The 13,008-nt window shown below is 45.2% G+C and overlaps 1 protein-coding gene across 1 annotated transcript; it reads right to left on the reverse strand.

Annotated features, from left to right (window-relative positions):
• Positions 1–6,420: 6,420 nt before the first annotated feature.
• On the reverse strand, positions 6,421–11,151 carry dpt (dermatopontin). The gene is made up of 4 exons (XM_061826177.1): positions 10,856–11,151; positions 8,591–8,716; positions 8,368–8,475; positions 6,421–8,286 (listed from the first exon to the last, which is right to left on the reverse strand). Exons 1-4 carry the CDS (start codon positions 11,134–11,136, stop codon positions 8,220–8,222), a joined length of 582 nt encoding a protein of 193 aa, XP_061682161.1. The 5' UTR covers positions 11,137–11,151; the 3' UTR covers positions 6,421–8,219.
• Between the last annotated feature and the right edge of the window lie 1,857 nt (positions 11,152–13,008).

A 13,008-nucleotide genomic window follows, 5' to 3' on the forward strand; every position in this document is an offset into this window, starting at 1 on the left:
CCGTGCTAACGCTAGCGCTGCGCTAACAGGGGCTGGTTAAAATAAAGAAAACATACTGGTAAAAATCCCTGAGATATGGCAGTAACACGTTAGTGCAGCGCTAACAAGGCCGGACCGGTAAAAGTCACTTCCTCGGCACATATATTCCACCGGTCTCACTCTTACCATTTCCGCTCGAGTGCCCCCATGCGGCCGTTAGAAAAAAACGCACAAATTAGCCGCATCACCGCATAAACCGCAGGGTTGAAAGCGCGTGAAAAAAGTCGCGGCTTATAGGCCGGAAATTACGGTATCTGTTTTGTCACCATTTTAAGCAGTTTCTTGTCCTGCTCATTATCATTTCCTCTCAGTTATTCCTTTCCCTCTATCGATTTTAGCATGTGATTCTGAAGACGTTAGACTTTGAAAACAAGAAGCGCTTGTTTGTCTTTCACAGTCTTGACAGCTCAAATCAGGATTATGTAACTGCTGCTAAGGCCTATACGGTATTTACTATATTTGTGTCTTGTCACTTTGTTTTCCTGTCACAAATGAATGAGCACATAGGAATGGACATAATAGATTCATTGTGAAAATGAAAAAGATCTGCTGTATTTTCAGAACATTTCCATTTCAAAGTTATCATTTTCCTCATAAGTATTGTACTGTACTCCAAAGAAACACCGACCCTTCTCAGACTGTGCAAATCCTTCATTTCCTTGATGGGACTTGGAATTTACGAGCTACATTTTACAGTACATCGAGATGCTGTCGTTTGCAAAGGGAAATATTATACTGGCACAATGTGTCAGTGACAGGTGTCCCACAAGGCTCCGCTTTAGGCCTGCTGCTATTTACTTTATTTAAATGGTGAGGTTTAGTCAAGGTTGAGGCAAGGTCCTCGTGGCTAAGCTACAATATGAGTGGGGGGGGGGAATTATTTTCCAGGTGCACGCCAAGGATGGGAATCCCGGTTAAGATAACTGTGTATCATCTACTCAAAATGTTGTTTTCAATATCTGTGCTTGTTTGTGTAACGATCCAGCAGGATTTTTTTTTACCTTCAAACTTTTTAACAAAGTTTTTTTTTTATTTGCATCGTGAGCTAACTCACCAAGTCGAGCCTAACCAAGTTACACACAAACTTTGTTAAATAAAGCTTGTTTTTTTTTGTTTGCGTGACAGACTGACGAGCTCCCGAACCAAATTGGTGTCATCAGTTCTTGACTAGTGATGAACTCCAAGTTTGGTGTGACTTTTGAGGCCAATTTTTTCCCCCTGAATTTTTTTTTTTTAGTTTTTGTTTGTGTGAAAATATAATGGATATAACAATTCAAAGGATATGTGGATGAAAGGGATTAGGTAAAGTTGTTAGTGCGCTAGGCTAAACTCGGGCCGAGCGGCTTCAACGCGAACGATACGGCTCGTATTTGGGTACTAACGTAAGACTTGTTCAATTTCCGATAAGTCCTCACGTCCCTCGTTGTACCCGTTGTTTAGGTCGTACACGTTATGAAGTTAAACACGTTCGATACTTCTTCAACAGCACTGTTTGATCGCAAACGCTAATCGTTGTTAGCCAGCTAAGCTAAGGCGGACTATAGGCATGTTTCAAATTGGTATAAGTAAGTACTCACGGTCCTCGTTGTAAACGAAACGTAGATTTTGCAGGTCGTACTCACTCTTGAATGTTTACCTTGTGATTTGTGTACCTTATGTACTGAATGTGTTTATTTGATAGATTTATCGGACTTAAACTTTAACATAGACTAAGTAGTGTGTAAATTGTGTATCTTCTGTGCTGATTTTGTTGGTTTGATTGCTTGTTTTTGTCTATCCGGAAGCCGGTTGGGCAGCACATTACCGTGCTACCTGTCGGCGAGTCCCAAGCCCAGATAAATGCAGAGGGTTGCGGCAAGAAGGTGCATCCGGCGTAAAACTGTTCCAAATGAGGACGGCGGGTGTTAAAAGAAGAAGATGCACGAGATGGAAAAACATGACACGCTGTGGCGACCCCTCACGGGACAAGCCGAAAGGAAAAGAAGAAGAAGTTTTGATTGGACTCCAAACGGTCGCACTTTAGGTAGACGTTCCTCTGCGTCAGCGTTTTTGTTTAGAGCTGTTTTCACGACCGTCGGCTTGCAACAGGCGCCGGCCCATCCTTGAGCCGCCTCATCAATCTCTTCCTCTCATGGCTTTCGGCTGCATCTGGAAGGCGCTGACGAATATCTGTCCGACGACCCCGCCTCACGGTCCGGATAAAACCGTCTGACAGAAGCCGCTCGGGTTATCTTTTTTTTAATTTACCGTGCGAATGGGTTTACACGGGCGGCCAAGGGCGTCTGATATAAGGCCGGCGACGGCCCTCCCCGGCGCTGCCGCAGTACTTTTCCATGACACGCTGCTGGTGGCGGCACCGAGAGAGAAAGAGAGAGGGAGACTGTGCGGACGGACGTGAGAAACAGACTCTGTGGTGTTGATCTTGTCTCATGTGCCGGGATTGCAGCAAGGAGGGGAAAGCAAAGCGACGCGTTTTCACCGCTCGGGCTGCGAAAGACATCTTTCTGTGCGCAGAAACGCGCGGCGTCGCCGCTGCGTTCGGCGCGGAACGATTCCCACCAAACTTGGCGCCGCGGGGTTAAGAAGGTTTCAGGAAAAGTTAGCCGGGATCAAATGGGAATGTTGTACTGTACTCCGATTTCAAACCAAGCGGCTAACTTAATCATTTCTGGATCTGAGTTTCTGAGTTACATTCATAGTAGAGATCACAGGTGTCAAACTCAAGGCCCAGGGGCCAGGTCCGGCCCGTCACATGATTTTAGGTGGCCCGCGAAGCCACACCTGGAGTGATTCTTGTAAAAATCTGTACCAAAATTTCAAATGGTCGTATATCATAAATGATCAAGTTGAGATATTACGAGCAGTTTTATGTTCCCAAACATGAATAGTTGGAAAAACACGTTACCCTTGATTTCTGATTAAACATTTTTATTGTTTCACAGTCAAAACGGGGCGGCAGCTGGTAAAATGTTGGCCTCACAGTTCTGAGGATCCTGGCCCCGCCTGTGTGGAGATTGCATGTTCTCCCCGTGCCTGCGTGGGTTTTCTCTGGGCACTCCGGTTTCCTCGCACATCCCAAAAACACGCAACATTAATCGAACACTCTAAATTGCCCCTAGGTGAGATTGTGAGCGCGGCTGTTTGTCTCTATGTGCCCTGCGATTGGCTGGCGACCAGTTTAGGGTGTGCCCTGCCTCCTGCCCGTTGACCGCTGGGATAGGCTCCAGCGCTCCCTGCGACCCTCGTGAGGATAAGCGGGAAAGAGAATGGACTGGACACTCTAAACGCCCCTCCGAGGGAAATCCGAACTACAACGTGGCCTGCGGGAAAAATGAGTTTGACACCTCTAGTAGAGATGGTAAATACGGTACATTCGATGTCTATAGACCTTAAGTATGTTGTTAGTATAGTACATTATGTGGATAGGGTATTAATTATGAGATATTAAATATGTAAATCAGTGATACTAAATGTGTGCAGACTTAAAATAAGGAAAAGCATTGGGTAGGCACGGTCCCGTTTTCCTCGCCGTGTCATTTTGGGAGGAAAAACACAAGCGAGATGGGAATGTCCGCTCTTCTGGGAAATCTCAGGAGGGGAGCTCCGCGCCGGTGTTTACACACCGCACTCGTGATGTCGAACTTGGGGTGTCGGGTAATAACGCGGCGGAGGAGATTTAGGGTTAAGAAGAATAATAATAATAACGAAAGCATCCTCGGGGCTGGGGCCACAGTGCATTGTGGGAACGAGGACGGCGTAAGGTGAGCCGGACGCTCCTCCGGTTCCCAGCGTTCCCGTCCGGGCCACAAAAGCCTCATTGTTGCTCGTCTGACATGTCGCAGGGCCAATGGCTTGGAAGTTCCAAGTGCTGGTTCGCTCCGCGTCCTCAGTAGTAAGAAAATTCCGCACATTTGTAAAACGGCGAGCACGTACTGGCTTATTACCGTAATTTCCGGCCTATAAGCCGCGACTTTTTTCACACGCTTTCAACCCTGCTGTTTATGTGGTGATGCGGCTAATCTGTGCATTTTTTTTCTAACGGCCACAAGGGGGCACTCGAGCAGAAAAGGTAAGAGTGAGACCGTGGAATATATGTGCCAAGGAAGTGACTTTTACCGGTCTGGCCCTGTTAGCGGTGCGCTAGCATGTAACTGCCGTGTCTCAGTGATTTTTACTGGTATGTTTTTTTTAACCGGCCCTGTTAGCGCGGCGCTGGCGTTAGCGCGGGAGTGCTAGCGTTAGCCTTACCCTCTCTCTTTGTAAATATCTCGTGTTTCAACGTGGGCACTTGCGGCTTTTACACAGCTCCGGCGTATGCATGTACCAAATGGTATTTTCTTTACAAATGTACTGGGTGAGGCTTATAACCAGGTGTGCTTTGTAGGCCGGGAATTTAGTGCTATTAATTGGGCCAGCTAGTGTTACTGGTGCACCACTGTCATCCACTAGTAGGTTTAATTGTGTCCTAGCAGGTCAAAAGTAGCACGAGCAGTCGCAAATATATTACAAGAGTTATTGTACTAATGTGCTCTAGTCAAGACTAGTGCAGTGAATTTTCTTATAACTAAAGACAAAGCCAGAATACTTGGACAACTAGATATTACGAGTGTGGGAACACTGTGTACTAGTTGAAGAACAGTGTGCAACCTGTGACATGGTCAAATTCTACGAGATAACATCTAATATTTCACTGGTAGTAGTAGTAGTAGTTGTAACATGCCTCATTAGTAACATGTAGTAGTCCTACTTTAAAGTCCCAAGACACTGTACTAGCTTACCGATGAGGTCAAAAGGTGTACTAGTACTTACACAGATTTCAAAGTGAATATGAAAGCTATGGAATAAATAGCTTTCCACGGGCGTCGGCGCGTACGGCGGGAAAAGCGGCGGCGAAGGGGTGAAAGGTGAAGGCAGCCGGCGTGAAAGCGATGCGCTGCCGTTAATCTGAGAGCTTTGACACTATTGTGTGCACACAAAACAAAAGCTCTTCTCGCACCGTCAAGCATGTGCTCCTGTCTGAAGCCCAACTGCTGATGTGCTACCCGCGCTACTACCTCCATCAGACACCAAGAACCAACTGGCTTGCCCGCTTCTTGTCGTTCCCGTCAGTGTGATCAGCGATGTTCCCTTGGAAAATTTTACGACGCCACCAGGACTAGTGGAATTCAGTTTTTAAGATACTCTTGCCCCACTAGTCGTTCACAGAATCCATGAAATGAACAACGCTTTCATGATGTTGGAAGGCTGCCAGCCTCCCACGTGCAGAGACAAGTCGCGCAGCAGGAACATGCTGCAACGTTATGGATGATCACAATGGAGTGCGTGGGATATATGGGAGGAACAGGAACAGGAACGTGTGCCAACCTGTGTGTGTTGGCGCAGAGGAAGTTAACATAGGTGCGGTGTGTCCTCATCACATCGTTTGCAGTCTAGCGCTAAGTCCAATTCGCTCCTCAAGCGTCAGTTCGGCACGTACCAAGTCACACCGGCCGACTTTATGGGCGCTGGTGATTGCGTGTCTTACACGACTTCAAGGGCGGAGGTGTGGGTACGCCCGTCCCTCACGAGCAGGGGGAGTGGCGCGCTCGTCCTTGAACTGGTCGTCAGACGATCGCACGGCACATGTAAACAAACAACCGTTCACGCTCACGCCTAAGGACAATTTTGTTTTCGGTGAACTCAACGTGGCTACATCCACGCATATTTCTGTTTGATCCAGCTAAAGAAGATTTATATTTTTTTGCATGATCCTGAACGCTAACGAATTGACTGAAACAAATAACTTCTTCCTCTAGAAAGTGCTTCTTTGCGCTAATCCTGCAATCAACCTATTCACTGACTAACTGACGGCGAGTCCAGGTAGATAGTTATCTAACCAAAAAAATAACAAAGTAATTAGCTAGCTAGCTCGCTAACTAACATTTGTAAACTACCGCTTTCTCTCGAAAACAATTATTTGTGGTTAGCATAATCTTGCTATTGACTAGCTAGTCAGCTACTGTCGCTAATTTATATTCAACAAAACCGCAAAATGTATTTCTGTGTAATCCAGTCCAGCCAATTATGGGCTAAGTAACTAAAAGTCGAATGAAGTAGCTAATTAGTTGGTTAACTTACAGATACTAAAACCTGGCGGTCCATAAATTATTTCCATGTTTCCTTGAGCGACGCACTGGTTGTTGTTACTTTTACAAGCCAAGTAATTGTGGCTAACCGTGAGGGCTACCCCGCTGCGACTGAAGCAGCTGTTTTCGCCGTGGCCGGAGGATCCCTAAAATAAACAGGCAGGCACCGGGGGCAGTGGGGGTCTGTGTGTGTTGGTGGTGGGGGGGTGTCAAGCAGCATGGTGCTGACCCACTTGGGCTCATTCAAACAACCCTCCCCTCGCACCCTTATTCACGCCATGAGAACTAAATGTTTGCCGGGCAAGGAGCAGAAAGACATAGATTGATGTCTCGAAAGAACAAGAACAGTTCTCACTGGGCCAAGTGACTTTGGGTCTCGAGGGGGTGGGGGGACTCAGCAGGCGTGTGGCTCCAGTACGGAGGTGCAAGGGACAGCCCAGTGCGGCGGTGTTTGGCCCTCAGCCCCGAGACGGCAGCTGCCGTAAACAAACAGTGCTGAAAAGCAGCTGGCCCAGACCCCGGCACTCTCCTCAAGAGGCCCCGCTCGGTGCGCTCAGCTCATTGTATCCTCCAAATGACTTTGTAAACTGCACTAAGGGGCTGGACCAGTCCGGTCAAGAAAGCTGCAAGTCCAATCTGGGACAAGTGAGATAAATGAGAAAGCTAACAAAGTGTCGACTTGACTTCCTGACTTCTTCCTCCTGGGCTAACCCTGTTCAGACTGCTGTCATCCAACTAAAAAAATCCTCTTGTTCAGGACCCCAAATGAGTTTTTTTATTGGAATGGGCTATTTATCTGGTCACTAATTCCTTCCTTTCTTCCTCGGTCCCTGTATTTTCCTACCTAAGACACAATTGGCCTGGGTATGGCCTAAATGTCCACTGAAAGGAACTCAAGAAGCGGGCCAGAGACAGAAAAGTCTTGGGTACCCTGTTCAAATAAATGCTACCTCCACCTCAGACAACTTCGGGACCCCAAACGGGTTTTTATTGAATTGCTAATTCCATCCCAATCCGAGGACACACTTGAGGGTCTATGTCTCGAAGCTGGCCAGGGAACGCCTTTGTGACCTCTTGCTAGAACTTGGTGACTCAGGTAAATTCAAGTTGAAGACACCAAATGTCCTTTTGAATTAGTCACCAAGTTCTTTTCTTGGGCTGTTAACTTGTAGACCTGGGATACACCATAGGGTCCATGTCTTGCAGCTGGCACAAGAGTCGCCTCGTGGTTTTCCTCCCTGTGGAACTAGATGTTATTGGAGTGAGAAGTCAGGGCTACCCTGCTCAGACTGCTACCCCTGTGAGCCAGACAATCCCAGGTTTGGGAAACTTAATTGGGTTTTAATGCGTCCCAGAGGCCTTCCTTCATTGGTCTAGCCCGTGACTCCCGTATCTTGGGACACAGCTGCCATGTGAACGGAATAAATGTCGGCGGGACAGAGATTCTCCCACCACCAGTCCAAACCACTAGTCCAGTCTATCTCTTGAAGTTATGTGCCAAAACCTGGGTCATCCGCAGGATATTTGGGATTATCTAAAATGATTTGGTGAGTAACTCGGCTATTTGGGAGAGACCCGAGAGAGTAGAGCAGTTAGAAGCCAGTCAAAGTGGTTTCGAGGAAGCAATCTCAGACTTTGGGACAGGACTCCACCTAAATCATGTCAACCATTTGATTTGGTCCAATTTAGTTTGGCTTCTGGAGTTTACACTTGAGCAAGCACCAAAAGGGGGCCAGTTTGAAACCTTCCTTGTGTTTTATACGGTTGGACTTTTTGGATGACATGGTGGGAGAAAATAAATCCACATACCACTGGATGACAAAATCTTTCGGTTATTGAAAAATATTTGTACAGTTGTCAAACATACAATGAATGTGACTTCCTGTAACTAACCACAACTAAATGACATTTGATGTTTTAATGTTTTTAGATTTTTATGTGCATGCTAGTAAATGTGGATTATACGGGCCTGTGGTTGGCCCATAAAAAGTAACTGCGGGGACCACATGGTTGTCATTATTTAACAGGTAAACAAGACGTGTTACTTGGACATGTCTATAAATTCTCAAATTCGCAGTCGAAGTCGGTCATCCTGCACAGGATGTACTTCCACTGGCGATCCCTGCGGGCGAATAACAAGAAGATGACGCTTAATTCGGCGAAGACAAAACCGAGAAGTTCAGACGGGCCGCCGGAGGCAGACCTGAGCACTCCGCTAAAGGTGGTCTGGGCTCCTCGGATGAAGTAGCCGTAGCTGGGAACAACCAGCTCGCCCTCTTCGTGGTGTTGTTCCGGAATGTCGTTGGTCCTCCTGTCACGAAAACCACACACATGCGAGCTTAGTATCCCATAAATAAGGTATTTAGGCATCTTTTTTCGACAAAAAGTACATCCGAATATCCTCCCCCAAATATGTGGATACATACATGCAGGAGTATGGACATCTGCGTTCGTAGTAGCAGCAGTAGAACTGCCATTCCCGGTCCAGGACGCTCTCAAAATACTTGCTTTGTACGCCCGCTACAAGGCCGTTACGGGTACACTTGGAAGTCCTGCAAAGACGAATGTGGAAACAATTTATTGGGCAGTATTACCTTCAAATATTGTCATTCATTTAAATTATTTTTTTTTCTTCATGAATTCTTTGAATATAATTATCATACAATAAAAACATTGAATTTGAAACCATAGTTTTCTTGTCAGTCACATTTTTTCTCTTTGTGTGCGGAGACAGAAAAAAAAATATGGAAAAATCTGGAGAAGAAGGTCGCACACAAATGGAGCTTGTAATCATGAATCTCGCCTTCATTCAAACAGCAAACTTGGGTTATGTTCGTGTGCAGCAAATGTGGTGCTTAATGGGGTGTTAGCCTTGGAGTCAAATTAACTGGGACGCAATAAATCTCAAGCTCAATTTGACGGTGCCAAAAAAAAAAAAAAAACCTTCAATTGTGGCCCTAAAAAAGAGGTTTATTCATTACGGAAGCGTACACACACACAAAAAAAAAAAAAGGTCGCTATCACGTTAGAACGTGATATGTTTCACATTATAACATAAAACGTTTCACGTTATAACGTAATTCATTTCATGTTATAGTGTGAAACTTTAATGCTATAACATGATATGCTCTACATTATAACGTGATTCGTTTCATGTTATAACTTAGATTCGTTTCACGTTATGTGTGTTTCAGCCCTCTTCACCCCGCCCCCCAAACGGTGATTACTTCCGGTTCTACTACATTACTACATGTTCTTGCTCCATGGGTAAGAGGCAATCTTTGGGTACACCACGACTCGGTAAAAAACTCACCCAATCCACGTTTTGTGCAACACTCAATGAGAGTCCACTTCTCGCTCTGTCTTTCTGTATGCCACCTCGGAAGGATGTGAGTGAGTTGCCGCCAACTTTTCAGGTTATAACGTAGAACTTAATAGGTTTCACCGCGATATGTTTCATGTTATGACGTGATAAATTACATGTTATAACGCTGTTCATTTCACGTGAAAACATGGAATGTTTCATGTTATAATGTGAAATGAATTATGTTACAACATGAAATGATTCACATTACGCGTAATTAACCACATTATAACGTGAAACATATGTTATATAACGTGATAGCGAAATTTTTTGTGTGTGGCAGCAATACGCTTCTGTAATACATTGATTGTTGCACAACCATTGATATTTCACATAAGTTAAATGATGACTTTTTAAAAATCTTTTATTGAAACTGTACATTCCAGCACCATAAACCACTAATTCCCAAGAACGGAAAGTATCTAAAGCACTAATGACTTTTATTGTACTCAAGTATGTTTCTCAGGTATCTGTACTTTACTTTGGTGTTTAAAAAAAAAAAGATGTAAATAGAAAAACAGGTTAAAAAAAAAAGTCAACCCTGGTCGAGATCTTCATTGACATCTTGGGATCTTTTAGGCGGAAAAAAAAACTGCACTAATAAAAAATATGTCCCTTGGTTCAGTATAAGTAAAAAAACACGATCGCAGACTGTTGTGTTCTCACAATCTACGATGTGCCATGTGGCTAATAAAATCTTAAAAATGCGGCCTCTGGAGGGCCAGCAAAACTCGCTTCATACTTTCCCACAAATAAATGACACGTGTGTAATTTGATGAGATGAATTTGGAAATTTGCGAGAAAAAAAAGGGCAACGTCAGACTTTAGAAGAATTAAGTTATATCAGAGATATTGATGACGGAAAAATAATTTTCATTTTGCGAGAAAAATAGTTGACAGAATATTTGCTATTTTACAAGTAAAAAGTCAAATATCTAAAACATTTCTTATTTAATACCAGAATAAATTTGTAATATCAACAACCCCAAAAATTACTGGAATTTTATGAAAAAGAATTCTCATGATCAAAAACTGACAAAATTTAACATTGCACCAGTTAAAATAAAAATGGAATGAGAATTTCAGAATAACAACCGGGATAATTGTAATTTTACCAGAAAATATACATAAGGAAAATATTATAATGATAAATAAATGACATTGGCAAAAAGGTGACAGCAATAAAGACATTTGACTCAAGGAAAAACAAAATAACTTCCCTCGTCTGCAGTTGAGTACAGAACCAGCCATTTGCAGAACTGTGGGCCGTTCCAGGAATAGAACGTTTGTTTAACGGACGTCGTGCTGCACCGTGAACGTCACCTACCACTCCAAGCCGGCACGATTGATGTCGTCCCACCAGCAGTCGGTGGGGTGGCCCAGTCCCTCGGGCGTGGGCTGGCACTCGAAGGACCAGAGGCGGTCGGAACCGTCGGCGGCGCTGAAGTAGCTCCTGATGGACACCAGGGCCTCGCCGTGGGGGCACTGGAAGTTGAAACCTTGCCGGAAGCCGTTCACCCATCCCATGTCGTGGTGGTCGTGCGACGGCGACTGGGCCCGCGCCGAGACCACCAGGGACCAGGCCAGCGTCACCAGAACTGGATTCATGTCGGCGGGTGAGGACTTGTGCTGCTCTCGCCGGCAAACGCCTGCTTATAAACCTCCAGATGTTTGGCATCCGGCGCCGATGTAAATGAGCCGCTGAGAGCCACGATCCAAGAGTCATCGGCCCTCGTTAGACCTTTTAAGGTGGACTCGGGGAAAAGACCGCAGGAATTCCCGTCAGCTCGTCCGAGGACACCTTAAAAGACGAAATTTTTCATTTATCACGCGCATTTCAAATATTGACGTCATGCTTTGCTAGCCTCTAGCGTGCAGCCACTCACGTGTTGGCAATCGTAGCCATGTGTCCCGCTTGAATATAAACACCAAGAACGAGTGTTTTGGGGAAGGAGCACACGTGAAAGGAATGATGCAGGACAACTGGACCTTGGAACCATCGAACATGAAATTTCAATGTCGCACCAATTAGGACAGTTAAGAGGTCGTGGGTTCGAATTTGGGCGAAGGCCACAACTGCAGTGTGGCGTTTGTACGTTCTCGCTACACGTCAGGCCCTGGTTGGTTGGTTGGTTGGTTGGTACTGTATTGAGGTTGGTTGTTACATTGGCACAGACATAGTTAAATATACGTATTGTATAGGTAAGTATATAATGTAGCGTAATTTCCGGCCTATAAGCCGTGACATTTTTCACACTCTTTCGACCCTGCGGTTTACGCGGCAATGCGACTCATTTGTGCATTGTTTTCCTAACGCCCGCAAGGGGCACCTGAGCGGAAACGGTAAGAGTGAGACCGGTGGAATACATGTACCGAGGAAGTGACTGGGTGAGGCTTATAACCAGGTGCGCTCTGTAGGCCGGGAATTACGGTAGTAAGTAGTTGCGTTAGTACATAGTTTGTTGTAATTGGTTGGTTGCTAAGTTGTTAGGTCAGTAGATTGGGTTGGTAAGGATCTAGTTAGTTTGATAGGCAGCTAAGTAACTTGGTCGCTAGGTAGGGGGGTTGTGAGGATGGTTGGGAAATTAAGGCAAAACAGTCTTGAAAGAAAAGGTACCGTAATCCCCGGCCTACAGGGCGTACCTGGTTATAAGCCTCACCCAGTACATTTGTAAAGGAAATACCATTCGGTACATATATACGCCGCAGCTGTGGAAAACCCACAAGTGCCCACTTTGAAACACGAGATATTTACAAAGACGGTAGCGCCACCCCACTAACGCTAACGAAACTGCTGCGCTAAAGCTAACGCTAGCGCCGTCCTAACGCTAGCGCCGCACTAACAGGGCCGGTTAAAAAAACAAAAAACCGAACCAGTAAAAATCACTGAGACACGGCAGTAACACGCTGGCGCAGCGGTACCAGGGCCGCAGCGGTACCAGAGCCGGACCAGTAAAAGTCACTTCCCCAGCACATATATTCCACCGGTCTCAGTCTTACCTTTTCCGCTCGAGTGCCCCCTTGCGGCCGTTAGAAAAAATGCACAAATTAGCCGCATCACCGCATAAACCGCAGGGTTGAAAGCGTGTGAAAAAAATATATTTATTATTATTATTTATAATATTATAGGCCGGACATTACAGTACAAACCTTATGTTTTGTTTGTTTAGCATTTATTTATACACCGTGATTTGTCACAACTAACAAATAAACTCTGATATACATCACGTCTGCTTCAAAAGCTTATCGAATATGAAACACGACACACTTGAAGATTACGTACCGCCGTGCGTCGGAAAGCCATTAGCGTGTCAGCACAGTACCTCGATTTTCATTAAGCTAATTGGCTAATACCGGCTAAAAGGCCATTTGCTGGAAGTGTCCATTTTACACACCCACACGCGCAAACCGCTAAGTGCTCTGTCACCGAACATCAGCGTCGTCTGTTTTCTGAAAAAAGATGAATTAGCAAAGGATTTT

The sequence above is a fragment of the Syngnathoides biaculeatus genome, chromosome 7 (assembly GCF_019802595.1).
Source record: "Syngnathoides biaculeatus isolate LvHL_M chromosome 7, ASM1980259v1, whole genome shotgun sequence".
NCBI lineage: Eukaryota > Metazoa > Chordata > Actinopteri > Syngnathiformes > Syngnathidae > Syngnathoides > Syngnathoides biaculeatus.